The 17101-nt window shown below is 54.9% G+C and overlaps 1 protein-coding gene across 2 annotated transcripts in view; it reads right to left on the bottom strand.

Annotated features, from left to right (window-relative positions):
- Positions 1-7868: 7868 nt before the first annotated feature.
- The window catches only part of RAB6B (RAB6B, member RAS oncogene family), a gene marked incomplete at both ends in the record, with an annotated part of 50255 nt that continues 41022 nt past the window's right edge, over positions 7869-17101 (bottom strand). For both annotated transcript variants that reach the window (XM_080695498.1, XM_080695499.1), the window contains 2 exons: positions 7869-7933; positions 14170-14236. In XM_080695498.1, the coding sequence (XP_080551624.1) occupies positions 7869-7933; positions 14170-14236 (132 nt within the window). The remainder of the gene's footprint in view (positions 7934-14169; positions 14237-17101) is intronic.

Here is a 17101-nt window from a genome sequence, read left to right as displayed (position 1 = left end):
CTTCGTGAGGGTAGGGTTAGCTAAAGAGTTTTTTTTATTCCCTGGTTCTGTGCTTTATTCCTTCTTCCTGGAAATAAACCTGCCTATTTATGAACCGCGTTGATTTCCAGTTGCCTCTGGCATTGCTGGGCAACACGTAGCTAGTCCTTGGGGCGCCTTAGATTTGCGGGTGCGGTGACACTATGAGTCACCCGATGTGTGAAGGCACCAAGTGAGTTGATGTGGCTGCGCTGCTCCTCGGCTCGGAGACTCGTCCACACTCCAGCTCAGCACTCGGGTTTCGAGAGCCCGTCGGGGCCCTAGCTGTAAATGTCAGATCCCCAGTGCCCAGAGTCTCAGGTCCTACTGGTCACAGGGCAGCCGTCGGGGGTTCAGACACTGCTCTGCCCTGAGGATGGCTGAGGGTCCCTGGGTATCTTCATGTGCTGTGCGGTCGGTTCCTATTTTATACCCTTAGTTAGAATGCTCTGGAACAAGTCCAAAATGGAAAAAGTCTTCTGTGGATTTCTAAGTGTAGCTTTCCAAGTGTGTGCTCACTCATGCTTAAAAAAACCACATTGCCTTCTCAAAGCGATAGTGCCGTTCTTGCTGTCTTAAACATTTGGCTTTTTTATTGCTTTTGTAAATGATTACTACTTTTCTTGATGAATAAAGACAACGTGTCTAGTTCAAAGCATTAAATAGAATGATACTGTGAGAACAGATGTGAGCATGTGTTGGGATTCAGGTCCAACTCTACATCCCGAGCTCAGAGATGGCCGCATCTACAGCAGAGCCTCACAGGACACGGTGGTTGCGGTAAACGAGAAGCCAATGCCAGAGCAGGGCCAACTGCATGGCCACCCTAGAGGGCCAGGCACCTGACCTGGTCAGGAGGGACCAGGGAGAGTCAACAAATAAAAACCTGCGTGAGGCTGCTGGGCGCAGTGGCATATGCTGAGGCAGGAGGCTGAGGCAGGAGGATGGCCGGTCACTTCACACGTGGTGCCCGTGGGATAAGGGCCAGGGCCAGGTTGCCCTGCTCAGAGATGCCTTCCCGCAGACCTGTTTTGTCAGGTTGAAGCGACTACACCGGAGGGATCAGTACACCAATGGGGTGACGGAGGAAGGGGAGAAAGGCAGCGTTCATTCAAGGCCTCAAGGTGGTCTTTGGGGAAGGAAGCTACAATCAGACAGTGGTCCTCAGCCGGCAGTGTTCTCCCCCACGCTTGCCAGGCCGACTGGAGGATGTGAGTGGATGTTTGGGTCTTAGAGCGTGGGGTCTTAGGGATCTACATGCTGGACAAGTCTTACCTGCTCCCAGGGCTCCTACATGCCCTTGGGAGAGGTGGCTAGAATATCTGTGTGTGTGTGTGTGTGTGTGTGTGTGTGTGTGTGTGTGTGTGTGTGTGTTTTACTGGAAATTGAACCCAGAGGCATTCTACCTCCCAGCTACACCCCCACACCAATTCTTATTTCTTATTTGGAAATGGTCTCATTAGGTTGCTGAGAGCCTCACTAAGTTGTTGAGGCTGTCCTCAAACCTACGATCCTCTTGTCCCAGCCTCCCACATACTAGGATTACAGACGTGCACCATCGCACCTGGCTTGTGTTGTTCTTAGGTCTTGGGCCACAGACCCTGCTAAGCTCTTGGAACGGTGACGAACAGGTTACAGAGCCCTCCAGGAGCGCACCCCACTTCCAGTGCCCATGCTACAAGAGGGGCCGGGCCAGGGCGAGGGCCTGGTGGCCAGTCCTGGGGAGCCGCGTAGGGCCCGGAGGGGAGGCTAGTGTCATTCTGTACACGGGGTCTCCTCTGTGGCCCTGAAGCCATTCAATAAAAACAGACCCAGCGTGACCAGGGTAGAAAGAGCGTGGTCAGGTCGCAGGGCCAGACAGACCGGGCACGACCATATATGGTAACACGCATGGCAGCTGTGGCCCAGCGCACCCTGGGAGTGTGGCAGGTCTCAGCCACCACCACTTTCTGGGGGCCCCGTCTCCTGAGCAACAGCAGGTGGGCAGGGCCTGGGGTCCGCCACTTCCCAGAGGCGCTGAGCGGCTCCTGCTAGACACGAGGGTCCCCTGGGGGCACTGGGCCATTTCTGTTGTCTGGAATATTATTTCCCCTTTAAAAACAAAAACAAATGAGGTAGCACATGGCGCCCTGCACTCTTACACAGGGAGGAGGAGAGCTGCCCGGGTACCCGCAGCGCTTCTCTGGTGAGCGTCCACACGGTGCCCCCGGGGCCCTTGCTCTCGTGGCCTGTGAAGTCACGTCGCCCTGGGCTCCGTAGTCTTGGGAAGGACAGCTTGTCCCGAACAGCTTTGCTCTGGCCCGTGTAGCACCTGCTCTGGCTCTCCGCCCTCCGCCCAGACATCCCCATACCTGCCCACCTCACGCTATGACGCAAGGCAGAGTGGGCGGCCCTCCATCTCCTCTCCCTTCCAATCAGAGATGGCCTCCTTGAAGTGGCAGGTTGGAGGCTGTTCCAGAACTGTTAGAATCTTTTGGGTTGTAGGTTTTCTTGTTTTTTTGTTTGTTTGTTTTGTTTTTTGTTTTTTTGTATTAGGGATCAGACCTAAAAACATTCTCCCTCTAAGCTATATCCCAGCCTTTTTTATTTATTTTTTTTCCCTTGAAACAGGGTCTCACTCAGCTGCAGAAAGTCTCACCAAGTTGCTGAGGTTAGCCTTGAACTTGCGATCCTCCTGCCTGAGCCTTCCAAGCACTGGCATGCACCACTATACCTGGACAACCTTTAAGTGGGGTCTGAAGAATGAGATTCCCAGCATTCTCAGGCCAGGGCACTTCTGAGCCTAATCTTAACCTCTGAGTCCTTGGGATTTGACCCTGAACTAGACTAGCATTAGGGTACTTCTTGGTTTGGAGAGGCCCGAAATCTCAGGGGTCTCGCAGGGATGTCGCTTAGCTGGTGGACGGTAGAGCTGGGGTATTTTGGCTGGTTGGTGTCATCTGAAAGGGGATTATGATTCCTCTACATTCTTACCTTCAAAATAGCTTCCCAAAGTTGAGTATGATGGCACATTCCTTAATCCTAGTACTTGGGAGGCTGAGACAGGAGGTTCTCAGGTTTGAGGACAGCCTCAGCAAGTAGTGAGACTCATCAACCCAGCGAGACCGTTTCAAACTAAACATAAGGCTAGGGGTGTAGCTTGGGGTAGAATGCCTCTGGTAGAATGCCTCCAGCATCTATCTATTCCTCTCTCTGTCTCTCTCTGCCACACACACACACAATGCCTCTGGGTTCAATATCCAGCATTTATCCTCTCTCTGTCTCTTCTCTGTCTCTCTCTGTCTCACACACACACACACACACACACACACACACACACACACACACACACACAATGCCTCTGGGTTCAATATCCAGCATCTATCTATCCTGTCTCTGTCTCTGTCTCTCTCTGTCACACACACACACACACACACACACACACACACACACACACACACACTGCCTCTGGGTTCAATAATCAGCATCTATTCTTTCTCTGTCTCTGTCTCTGTCACACACACACACACACACACACACACACACACACACACACACACACGGCTTTCTGGAAATGGGAAGGAATGGAGATCTGGTCCCTGCAGGATTGTAGGGCTGCGTGTGGCCGTGATGGTACCAGCTAGCGTGCCCTGCAGTGCCCCTCGTAGCTGGTGGAGCCGGGTGGGCAGGGGGCAACACCGGACTCTGAGTAGGGGCCACACCACACCACCCAGGCTCCAGAAGAGGGCTTTGGGGCCCAGATACGATGTACCACTTAAAAACCAGAGAAGCGCTGTGCTGAGAATCAGGACGGTTTATTGTTTGAGCAACATGCTGAGTCTGTCCCACATTTTACACAGTTTAACGTAACGTCAGTATGGCGCCTTCCGAGCCCTTCAGCGATGGGAAGGCCGCCCTCTGCTGCTCACAGCCAGCCCTTGAGAGGGGCGCTGCGGAGGTGGGAGAGGCGAAGTCAGCACACCGCCAGACGCCGCCTCGCCTTGGGGGACGGTTTTCCTGACCAAACCCGTACCCCGGGGGGCGTTTCAACCAGACAGGGGTCCGGAGCCCAAGGAAGCTGCACACTGAGACCCCAAGCGTGTGGAATACCTAGAGTTGATTTCAAACAAAAACAGAAAGGACACCCTGATCTGAGTGGTTGCCCAAGATGACCCTAGTAGACTTGGTGACCCCGAGTGCGTCTGCAATCTCTCCCAGCCCGCTCAGATACCCCAGGGAGAACCTCACGTCCTAAGCCCAGAGCAGATGACCCGAAGGACACACACACGCACGCACACGCACACCTGTCCTTTCTGGGCCGACGTGCACACGCGGCGACACCTTGGCTGGCTGGGTGCCAAGAAGGAAGTCGCCCTGTGCCGGCTCTCCCACCCACCCACAAGCGGGACAGGTTACAGGTTCTCCTCGCTGCTGGGCAAAGGGACGAGGCCTCACATTCTTCAAGGAGAGGTAGATCGGAAACTAGCAAACTGGGCGCACCCCCGAGCCAGAGATGCACGCAGACACTGGCCTGCTTAGCCACCCGGGCTCCTGCCCTGCCGTCCTCACCTGCCTCCCGCCCTTGCAAAGGAATGAGGCCACTCTGCAGGACGCCGAAGCCGGCAGCGCCGTCCCTTTACTGTCCTGCCTGGCATTTGAAGATGGGCTAGCGGCACCCATGGTTGCCACTGGATGAGAGAGATGCGCCCCCAAATGTGTCTGCACTACTACCCCCATCGGCTCTCGGTTCTGGGGCCCAAGCCCCTGGAACTGGCCCAGCCGTTGCGTCCCTCAAGAGCACTGCAGAATGTTTAAGGATGGTGATGGAAAGACGGTGCTCAAGGTGACGGCAGCCGGGCCTCAAACAATCACCCACTAGCCTGGGAATGCGGAACCACGGCCGTGACGCTCACGGCACAGTTCAGCCGGGCGCATCTGTGCCCCCCGGCCTCATGCTCCATCTCCCCGTGTCTATTCTGATGTGGACCGGCTTTACTGACAGCTTTGCTGCGACATCCCTACAGGAAGAGAGGGCCCAAAGAAGAGGACCCTGCGCATCCGCACGTCAGGCCCAGTCTTTGGGGCCTGAATTACTACACGGGGATCAAGTCCTAAAAGGGCCCCTCTGCTTTGTCCTCTGCTAACCAGTGTAGGTTCAGCAAAGATGCAAGTTCTCACTAGGGGCGCCGCGCCAACTTCATCTCCTTTAAGAACCTGGCCATTTCGGTGTTAAACCTTGACTGTGAGTCAAGAGCTACCAGCAGGCAGACAGTGATGTCACCTGGGGTCACCACATTTCTGTGAACAAGGCCTGGCCGCCTCACTAGGTCCTCAGAGGGAGGTCGGCGATCAGGCTGAAGAAAGCCAGGCCAAGGCAAGACAGGGAACCGTCCTCACCCTGGAGACCACGGGCCCGGGGAGGGCCGGGACTCCAGACGGGATGTGCGCAGGCGAGGCAGAGCAGGACTCACTAAGGCCACATCAACCCCGACAACATCTGTCACCGTCTTACTGTTCCATGATGGAAACCCAGACCATGGTGCCTTGGGTCATCCGCACACAAGAAGAGAACCAAGTTTCCACTCTGTTTTACAGGACGTTTTAAGAAAAGCTACTCTTCAGTGCCAAGAGAATTAAAACCTACCATACACTCATTCACCAAGACCCCCCACCAATGGGGCTGTGCCAAGGCCACAAGCGATGGCCGTCGCTGCCAAGCAGGCCAGACCCAGTAAGAAGGACTCCTGTAAACCCTCACGAGGGAAGGAGGCTCCCTTCCAACAAGCACCACTTGGGGGCATGCCCAACAGCGGGGAGCACCGGCCCACACAGGCATGCACACCCCCGAAAAGAAAACACCGGAGGTGGTGGAGATATTCACAGGGGCTATTTTTTTAACCTGTAGTTTAACACAACTATGCATTATTTTTATTGATGGCAAGATAATCACAAGTTATTTGACAATATTAAGTATCTCTTATCTCAACACGTTGCAGTACTTTGTGAATGATTTCCCTAACTGTTACCACAATGCAAAGTTCCAACCTTAGAGCAGGAGACAAGAATATACAGTGAGCACATGTATCTCTGTGTGAGGATGTGTCGTTTGTGGAAGGTGTATACACAAGGCTATCTCTCTATATAATTATGTACACACATATAAAAACTAAACAAGTAACGCTGGGATCATGCTCCTACGTTGGCCTTTGCCTTCCGGAAGAGGTGGCCGCTGGGATCCTGCTTCCTCTTCACCTGGAGGTGCATGCCTCTCTAAAAGATCAGCTCTGACCCGGCCCCCCGGGCGGGCAGCACGTGGCCGGGTCCGCTGCACGGATGTCAGCCATTTTGGATTTGTTTCTGAGAAGGTCCATTCCGATAACCTCGTTGGAGTCCGGCTTCGTGGAGGAATTCACCCTGCCACACCTCGGAAGGCCGTTCAGCCCATCTGTGACGTGCCCGTCAGCGGCCTGGAGTAAGCCAGGACAGCTGGGCAGGAGCGGGGGAATGTTTTGGTCAGGGTCACGGCCCAGGTGACTGGCTGTGTGCAGGCCGAGGGCCGATGAGTGGGGGTCAATTTAGAATACTGGCCGAGTGGGTTATTTCATGTACAAGAGAACATACTCTTTGGAGAGATGTTACGGGACCCTCAGGACTCGGCCGTTCTCAGGAATAAGTAAAAAACCAGCCAGAGACCCCATCTTGACCCTCACCTCAGGGGCTCACGGTGCAGCCGTGATACCCGCAAACGTACTTTTGTGCACAGAGACTTCAACTGTACCGAGAACTCATCGAGAAATCGGCTTTTCCAGAAGCATACTCAGCCACGTCAGCCGCCCAGGGGCCGAGAACGCGTCTCTCCCAAGGCAGAGGCTCTGGGCCGCCCTCTCTCCGGAGTCACAGATGGACCGGCCGCTTGTGGCCCGGGCTCCAGCCTCCCTTCCGCCCAGAGGAGGGCCTCGGGGTGGCACGCCCCCCAGCGTTGTGCATTGAACTTCCCGGTCAACCCAGCCCCGGGTGCTGCCTGTTGGGCAGGTCGGTTAAAACATTTCAGAACCACACAGGATGCCCGCCTAGGAACCACAGCCGGCCTCAGCTGCAGGGGCCCACACACCCCGTCCTTCCTCTTGCTCTGCTGGGGCGGGCGTGGAGCACACGAGGTTGCCCGTGCCCTCCGCCCCCATGAGGCTTTTCAGGGGAAAAGGAGCGGAGGTCGTGCCTGTGGCGTCCACCAAGCCTCCTCCAGCTCGGGCCCTGCCCACGCCCATGGGAGGCAGGTGCGGCCTCTTGGACCAATGTTTGACTTAACCCTGTGGGGTCTGGTTGTTCTGGGCCAGATGGCCCGGGTCTGAAGCCTAATTAAGTTGCTCGGTTAATCATATGAATTTCCTGGGCTGGGTGGGGGTGGGAAGAAGGCAGAGGTTGACGGACAGGTCAAAGAGAACAGGAAGGAAGAGGTGTGTGGAAGAGGTTCTCTGTAAGTTTACAAATATACAAAAACCAAAACAAAATTAAAAAGCACATCTTTCAAATAAAAATGACTACATTTTTTCTTTTATCTGGCAAAAAGTTGTATACACATGATTTAAATTTTTTTTAAATTTTAACAGTTTTTGGCAATCTTAATAAAGTACAATATATTACAACCAAACCAAAAAATAGTTGTTTAAGGAACCGCTGTTCAGAGTGATGTGACCCCCCCCGCCCCGCCCCATGCCCAGCCTCCCTCCCCAGCCCACCCCACTCGTAGAGACAGAGAGAAAAGAAAAGTCCTCCCATCTGGGTACACTCGTTCCCCACCCCCGTTAGGTAGCTAACCAATAGGAAGCAACACAACAAGCGCGTGGTGTCTAGGGCGCGGGTCGCACTGCGCATTAGCAGGAACAGCCGCCCTCGCTGGCCGGGGGCTCCTGGGGCTTGTCCAGCTTGATGTCAATCACTGCAGAGGCGGCTAAGGAAGAGGACTGTCGCCGAGAGCCACCCCTGCAGCTGCTCTGCCCTCCCGCAATCACCGGAGGACTTGGCTCTGGGCTGGAATTATAGCCGAGGACCAAACCCTTGGGTACCACACCTGCTGCATCCCGAATCCCCACCCACCAGCCGCATCCCGAATCCCCATTCACCTGCCGCATCCTGAATCCCCATCCACCAGCCGCATCCCAAATCTCCATCCACCTGCCGCATCCCCGAATCCCCACCCACCTACCACATCCCCAAATCCCTGTCCACCCAGAGCGAAGCTTGTCCTGGGCCATCACATCAGCATTAACACACAGACCTGGGAGTCCCTGTCTCAGAAGAGACAGTGCTCAAACACCAGCTCTCCACCACGGCCCCAGGCCAAGCCCACTGGAGGTGAGGGGGCAGCCAGGCCCAGCCCAACGCACACACCTCCAAGAACAAGGGAGCCTGGCCCCTCCAATCAAAGCAGGTCACTCGGGTTCCAAGGGGGACAAGCACAGCCCCCTTCCAGCCCCTTCTACCCGCACCCTTGGGGCTGTGGACCCGAGAAGCACTCAGGTCACCAGAGAAATGGGCTCCGGATACGGCCCTCTGCTCTCCTCACTGGGCTGAGCTCCCAGACTGTAACTGCTCGAGATGATGCCTTGCATCAAGCCAGATCAAATTGTGGCTGAGGCCTCAACCCTCGAGTGCCGTGCAGTCACTCCAGGTCTGGGCCATTGTGCCTGCTGTCGGGTTTCATGAAGCACCCTGCTGCAGGGCCGGAGGTGTGGCTCGGTGCTGGGGCACCTGCTAGCACACAGGAGGCCGGGCTTCCATCCTCGCAGAATCCCTCGCTCCTGCCCCCTGCCCACTGTAGCTCTGTGGTCCCTGCAGGTCCCGGAACCATCCACACTGCAGGCTTGGGTGCTTAGGCCCCCCAATCTTCCCCAGGCGCTCCTTCTGAACCCTCCCAGCCCGCGCTCAGCGTGGTCGTGCCCCAAAGCCAACTCCCTACACCCAGGCTCCCTCCCTGTCTCACCTGCAAAAAGGGTCCTTCAACCAAAAGGGGTGGCACCGCCTGCATCCCAGTACTTGGGAGGCCGAGACTGGAGGTTTGCTTTGAGGACAGTATCAGAAACATAGTGAGACTCTGTTTCAAAACAAGAAATAAAAAGGGCTGGGGAGCCAGGCGTGGTGACGCACACTTGTAATCCCAGTGCTTGGGAGGCTAGCACAGGAGGATCGCAGGTTCACGGCCAGCCTCAGCTACTTAGTGAGGCCCTCTACAACTTAGTGAGACCCTGTTTCAAAATAAAGAATAAAAATAGGGCTGTGGGTGTCGCTTAGAGGTAGAATGCCCCTGGGTTCAAGCCCCAGTACCAAAGACAAACACACTAGAAGGGTCCTTGTTTGTCGGTGAGAGCCCTTCCAGGTAGCGCTGGGCACCTGGCTCTGCGCTGTACGACCCCCTGAGGATGTACAGCCTCCTTTCAACATCAGACCTTGGGCGGCGGCAAGTAAAACGTTCTCCAGACACAAGGCAGAGGAGCCCGGTACTAACCCAAGCCCAGCTCACCACAGGGCTATGCTTCACTTTGTTTATTTCTGCTGGGGATCGAACCCTAAGCATGCGCTCTATCACTGAGACACATCTCCAGCCCAGAGGTATAACTTTAAATATAGATATGGCTAGGGTGTATTCATTTCGAGTCACCCCTCCATGCCAGTCTGGTATGGAGCTGTATTTCTATTTTCTGTATTTCTATCTTTCTAATAAACTTCTCTAAATATTCAGCAACTGTCAAAAAAATAAATATAGATATGGCTATACATAGAGCATACGGCTGCGCTGAATCCCTCTGGCTCTGGTTTCTCAATCTCCACACTGCTGATATTTTGTGTCCCCTAATTCTTTGCTGTGGGTGCTGAACTATGCATACAGGGTATTAAACAACATCTCCCTATGGAGTACCCGCTGGACACCAGTCACATCTCTTCCTCAACATAACAACAAAAGAATGTCTAGAGATGCGGCCACATGTGTCGGGAGGAGCAGTTAGTCCCGGTTGAGAAGCGTTGGGGGAGCTGCCAGCCTGGCCACTCTTACGGAATCCCATTCGCCTGGTATGAAAGTCACCAACTGTCATTAAAAATAAATCCTTAGCACAATGCACTGCAGTTGTTCTCACAAGGACTACATCAAAAATCTCCTGGGAGCCGGGCGTGGTGGCGCACGCTTGTAATCCCCGCGCTTGGGAGGCAGAGACAGGAGGATCGCGCAGGTTCAAAGCTAGCTGCGTGCGCTGGCTTAGGAGACCCTGTTTCCAAATAAAAATGTAAAAATAGGTCTGGGAGTGTAGCCCGGAGATAGAAGGGCTTCCAGGAACCCCAGTACCACAAAAAAAAAAAAAAAAAAATCTCCTGGGAAACTGGCTAAAACTATACCTTCCTGGAAGCCAGGCTTGGTGTCCCACGCTTGTAATCCCAGTACTTGGGAGGCTGAGACAGGAGGATCGCGGTTCATGGACAGCCTCAGCTACTGAGCGAGGCCCTCTGCAACCCAGTGAGACCTTGTTTCAAAATAAAGAATAAAAAATAAGTTTTGGGGTAGAATGCCCCTGGGTTGCATCCCCAGTACCACAAACAAAACAAAACAAAACAAAAACCAAAAACTAAACCTTCCTGGGCCTCAGTAGATCTGGGGATGGCTCCTGGATATGTATTTCTAACCAGTTATTTGGGAGAGTCCCAAAACATGGGCACCTGGGATGCTGATTCTCCAGATGCTTGCAGAGCTGCCCTGTCCAAGAGAACTCTGAGCAAGAATGGACACATCTGTATCTTCACTGTCCAATATGGTAGCCATCGGCAACAAGGGCAGCTGAGCCCTGGAACCCAGGCTAGTGTGTGTGGGCAGCTGGATGTCATCTTAAATGATTCAAATGCAAATAAGCCAGGCATGGTGGTGCAAGCTTGTAATCCCAGTACTTGGAAGGCTGAGAAAGGAGGATCGCAGGTTTGTGGCCAGCTGCAGCTACTGAGTGAGCCCCTCCCCCTGTAACTTAGTAAGACCCTGTTTTAAAAATAAAGAATAAGCCGGGCGTGGTGGCGCATGCTTGTAATCCCAGTACTTGGGAGGCTGAGACGGGAGGATCGCACAGGTTTGAAGCCAGCCTCAGCTGCTTAGTGAGGCTCTCAGCAACTTAGTGAGACCCTGTTTCCAAATAAAATATAAAATAGGTCGGGGGTATAACCTGGAGGTAGAAGGTCCCTGGGTTCCATCCCCAGTACTACTACAAAAAAGAAAAGAAAAGAATAAAACAACAGGGTTTGGGGTGTAGCTCAGAGGTAGAATGGCCCTGGGTTCAACCTCTAGTTCACACACAAAAAAATTATATATATATGGAAATAGCCACATGTTGCTACAGTACTGGACAGCACGAGCTCAGGTCCTCCTCTAGGTCCCCACACATACTGTCATTGGATACTACCTCTTTAACCGTAATGCCACGTGCTACGGCGATACAATGTCCAGGCGTTGCTTCCTAATTGAAAGGATGGTGAAGAATGAGCAGACCCCTCTCTACAAAATCCACAGCAGGAGAAACTCACTTGGAAACTTCCCATAAGCCTTAGGGGCCTGCGATGTGTGTCTCCTGTAGGCGGAACCAGAAAGCTCACCTTGTCTTTCTGGCCCACGTTTGTCTCGTCACTGACCACACTCGGAGCCCTGCCTCTTCCCTCCGGCCCTGGGACAGTGACGAGTGGGCCCAGCCAGCTTGCTACGGTCCCCCCCACCCCCACCGTCTGCCTGGTACAGATTCCTGCCGGGACTCCACCGTGGTGGGCACAATGTTGTCTGTGTCTGCGGTGTCAGACTCCCTCTGCCCCGGTAGAGTATAATGGCTGGGAGGCACAGATATCTGGAGCTGGTCCCAGCTCTGTCAAGGAACCTGCTGGGGGCCCGGGTCACACTGCTCCCTGCCTGGCACATCGCCATCCCGAGGACCGCTTCACCAAGCGCCCAAGTTACTGCCATTACTTACAATGCCAGCCTTGGTCAGAAAGGGCCCAGGCTCATGGTTCTGCTCTTTCATGGCCCCAGGCTGAGCTGGGGGCAGGGGCCGGGGGAGGCCTCCCGTCCTGGACCTGAAGGTGCAGACCGGGACGCAGCAGACAGGAGCTCCATGCCCGACATTTCACACATCCCAAAGCTGGGCCTCTATGTAGCTGCTCTTGAAGTTGAACACAATTCCAAATATGACCCCAAAGCACACATCTTCAAAACATCTGGGTTTGGACCCTCCATGAACGAAAGGGCCGGTCCACTGCCCTGGCTGAACCAGAATGGCGGCTGCTCTGGCCTGGCTCCTTCCAGGGCCTCGGGGGTCTGCTGCAGGCTTCCCTGGCCCCAGCTGTGCAGAAGGCCCCAGCCGGGGGAGAGGGTGGGGCTGCATCTGCCAGAAAGAAACACAGGCCCACCGCCTGCACACGGCTTGCTATCTGCCCCGCAGTCGTCCCCCCCCCCCCCGCTGCATGAGGTGCTGGCACGCTCTGATGGGGACATGTCACTGTCAGCCTAGACTTGGAGCCCATCTGACCCAAGAGCCCAGCATGAAGCCCTCACGCGGGGCTCTGGGAGAAGCAAATGAAATGGTCACCACTGGCCCGTGGCGCCTTGGGAGCGGGCGGGGTACGGAGCAGGCCGTCATCAGCGTGAGGCAGGACCCCCTGGTCCCTCCTCCTCCTCCTCCTCCTCCTCCTCCTCCTCCTCCTCCTCCTCCTCTCTCTCGGTCTTGGAGGTGGGCTTCGTGGGCCACCGGCCCCTCCAAGGAGCCTCAATGCCCGGGAACACCAGGGGCTTTCTCCTGAGGGGTGCACCAAGCTGCACCATGACCCAGCACCTGCTCTTCCATCCACAGTGCTCAGACCTGCCCCTGAGCCCGGCCACTGCTGGTCCTCTGGGGACACAGAAGCCTCTGCTCACCTTCTGGAAATGATGCTGTTCGTGCACCTGGAAGGGCACGCGGCTTCCCAGCATCCTGTGCGGCAGCCCCAGGCTCTCAGCATCCGGAGACACTGCACTGGCTGCAGCAGGCACAGGAGGGGACAGGCCATCTCTCCGGCTTCCAGTATCCGGCTATTCGTTTCCTTTGCTTCAAACCTCATCAGCCTGAAGGCGCCCTCGGCCTCTCTGACCTGCCCTGGGTGGCCACGAACAGGGATGGGTGGAGGATGCTGGGAAGCGCTTAGTGGGAACACGTTCCCTTCTTTGATGTATGTGTGGATTGAACCCAGGGGCATTCCACCTCCAAACTACACTCCCAGCCCTAGTCTTTATAAAAATCTTATTTGGAAACAGCGTCTCGCTCACTAGGTTGATGAGAATCTCATTACTTGCTGAGGTTGTCCTCGAATCTATGATCTTCCTGCCTCGGCCTCCCAAATCCTGGGATTACAGGCGTGCGACACGAATCCCAGCTGGACCATTGGCTTCTGAAAGATGCCGGCTGGGGACATGAGTGCCCAGTCTCTAGTGGCTTACTTGGACAGGGATGTCTTGATGAGACGCAAGGAAGGCCAGTGTGTGGGACCATGGCCTCCTCCCCCGCCAAGCCGGTTCTCGCGGGATGTGCTCAGCTGCCCTTCAAGGGACAGCGTATCAGGACAGTGTAGGGCCGGGATAGAGGAAGCAAGCCCAGGGTGGACGCGGAGTCCACACCTTCATGCTGTGTGACTATGGGCAAAGCTTACTCCCTCTCTGGACCTCCACTGCAGCGCCCTGGTGCCAGATCAGGTTTGGGGTGGACCGTGTGAGGGGCGGGCAAGCCCGCTCCATAGAGCAGCAGGGGATGGGCTGCGTGAGGCCAGGCACGGGAAAACTGGGCATGCACCAGGGCAGCATCGGCTGGAGGGTGGTCATGCCGTGTAGACATGTTGGAACCACATGCTCGGTGCACAACAGCCCTCACACAGTGGAGACGCTGCCTGTACTCATGAAACACACGCGGGACACGGTCACGCTGCCCACTCCCCGCGCACACCATCCCTGCAGCGCATCCCCTCAGCCTCCCCACGGTCGATGGCTGGAGTCGATGGGGCGCGAGGACCACGAGGTCCCCATGCTGTGGGTGGGGACCGCCGGCCGGAGGCCGACAAGTGGCCCTCTGATGCACTGAAATGAACGGCCTCCGTCCGTCCCTCCACTCACTCGCCAAACGAAAAGGATACTGCCTTCTTTGCTCTTCTCCTGGACGTTCTCCATGCCGGGCAGAGCCGACGCCACGCGCCGGAAGAGCTGCAGAGACGGACACGGGGTGAGCCCTGGACCGACCGTGCCCTCCAGTCTCCCCACTCACTGTCCTGCCCGCCCGGTCGGCCGCCCTCAGGCAGGGCTGCTCCTGAGTTCTTGGCTACCCTCTCGGGCACTGGGGTGGGGCGGGGAGCTGGGGTCAGCGCAGTGGTTGCTGAGGACCTTCTCTGGTGCAAAATGACCTGGGCCCCCACCGGGCAGGCCCTTGGGTAGGGCTTCTCTCTGCTACCCTCGGAGATGGTGGAGGAAACCAACTTCTGACCTGTGCTCCAGACAAAGGACTCTCTCCCCGAACTCGGGGACTCCTGCTGAGGGGCACCGAGGCCCCGGGCACCGGGAGTCAGGGCCACAGTCACAGTGAGGGGCGTGGAGTGCAAACTTGATACTGAGAGTTTTTTTTTTTTTCCCTTTTCAGTACTGGGGATGGAACCCAGGTGCATTCTACCTCCGAGGAACAACCCCAGCCTGACTTTTTTATTCTTTATTTTGAGACAGGGTCTCACTGAGTTGTGCAGGGTCTCACTAAGTAGCTGAGGCTGGCCACGAACCGTGATTCTCAGGTCTCAGCTTCCCAAGTACTGGGATTACAAGCGTGTGCCACCACGCCTGGCGATACTGTGGGCTCTTTTGGGTGTGTATGGTGTGCCTACTCTGTGCTTGTGTATGTGTGTGTGGGGTTACATGTGCACTCTTTGAGGGTGTGTTGTGGAATGCATGTATTTTGAATGCATGTGTGTGTACACGTGTGTCTAGATAGCATATAGAAAATGTGTGTGGATATGTATGGTGGGGGGGTTGGTGTGAGTGTGGGGGTGTCTGGTGTGTGTACACATACATGTGGGTTGTGTGTGCGTGTATGGGGGGTTGGTGCAGGGCTGGGCTGGCATCAGGGCTGTCATGGTAGAGGGGTACAGAGATAAAATCCTGTAGGTAATGTGTACAAGGTTTCTTTCTTTCTTTTTTTTTTTTTTTTTTTTTTTTTGCGGGTCTGGGGATGGAACCCAGAGGCATTTGACCTCCAAGCTACACCCTCTGCACTATTTTTTTTTATTCTTTATTTTGAAACAGGGTCTCACTGAGTTGAAGAGGGCCTCACTAAGTAGCTGAGGCTGTCCGCGAATCGCAATCCTCCTGTCTCAACCTCCCGAATGCTGGGATTACAAGCCTGCGCCACCACGCCCAGTTTTTTTTTTTTTTTTTTTTTTTTTTTTGGTGGTACTGAGGTTCCTGGAAGCCCTTCTACCTCTGGGCTACACTCCCAGACCTATTTTTACATTTTTATTTGGAAACAGAGTCTCCTAAACCAGCGTGCGCGGCTGGCTTCGAACCTGCGCGATCCTCCTGTCTCTGCCTCCCAAGCGCGGGGATTACAAGCGTGCGCTACCACGCCCGGCTACGCCCAGTTTTTTTATGTACAAGGTTTCTGAAGTGCTATGGTCCGAATGTTTCTGTCCCCGGCTTAAAATGCTGACACCCAGTCCTGGTGCGAGAGTTGAGGGGTGGGGCCCTCAGGAGGTGACCAGTCACAGAGCTGAGCCCTTATGACAGACAGGATTAATGCCCTCATCAAAGAGGCCTGGGGTTTGTCCCAGTTAAAGGCGCCGTCTATGGGGAGCAGGTCCTCACCAGGCACTGAATCTGTCAGCTCTGATCTTGGGCCTCTGAGTGTCCAGACTGAGAAGTAAATGCATGTTATTTATAAGCCGCCCGTGTGTGGTCGTGATAGCTGCCCAGGCACACTCAAAGATGAGTACCTCCTCTCCTCTCCACAAATACCAGCTGCAGAACTCGGCGGCTTGGAGCATCTCAGCTCTGCCGCAGGAGACCTCCCAGGCCAGGGTGAGTCTTACTTAGGGTCTCAGCCCAGGGCCTGGCCCTTTCAAAGCACCCAGGCTGGGAGACAGGGGTAGAGGTGGTGAGACCCCGTGAGGAGGTGCTCAGAGGGGCTTTGGAAGTAGGCCCAGCACAAGGGGGCGGGGGCAGGGAGGGCAGCTTATCCCGGAGATTTCTTCTGTGGTTGAGCCTGCTCTTCCTGTTCATCTAATCAGTCACAATCTCTGCCAGTGGCCAAACTGCCAGCCAGGAAGACATGCTGGGTTAGGGTGTGGGTCTCTGGGCTCAGGTGTGGGTCTCTGGGAGCAAATCCCCTTGTGTTCAAAGCACAGGACTCTGCATAGGGTGGAGACTCCTCTAAACCACAATTTGTCGGGCATGGTGGCACACACTTGTAATCCCAGTACTTGGGAGGCCAAGACCAGAAGATCGTGGGTTTGCGGCCAGCCTCAGCCACTCAGTGAGACCCTGTTTCAAAACAAAGAATAAGGCCGGGCAGGGCGTGGTGGTGCACCCTTGTAATCCCAGTATTCGCGAGGCTGAGATGGGAGGATCGGGGTTCGTGGACAGCCTCAGCTAGTTAGTGAGACCCTGTTTCAAAATAAAGAATAAAAATAGGGCAGGAGGTGTAGCTTAGAAGTCAAATGCCCCTGGGTTCCATCCCCAGACCCACAAAAAAAAAAAAAAGAAAAAAAAAAGAAAAAGAAAATGAGTAAGGCTGGGTGTGGCGGCGCACGCTTGTAATCCCAGCCTTTGGGAGGCTGAGACAGGAGAATCGCGGTTTGTGGGCAGCCTCAGCTACTTAGTGAGGCCCTCTGCAACTCAATGAGACCCTGTTTCAAAATAAAGAGTAAAAAAAAAAAATAGGGCTGGGAGTATCGTTCAGAGGTAGAATGTCCCTGGGTCCCATTCACAGTACCGTAAAAATAATTAATTAACTAATTAATTAATTATAGAGCTGGGGGTGGAGGTCAGAAATAGAATACCCCTGGTTCAGTCCCTGGTATTACCAAACAA

Source organism: Muscardinus avellanarius (genome assembly GCF_963383645.1).
Source record: "Muscardinus avellanarius genome assembly, chromosome: 5".
NCBI lineage: Eukaryota > Metazoa > Chordata > Mammalia > Rodentia > Gliridae > Muscardinus > Muscardinus avellanarius.
The sequence above is the reverse complement of the archived record's forward strand: the minus strand, read 5'-3'. Positions and strand labels throughout refer to the sequence as shown.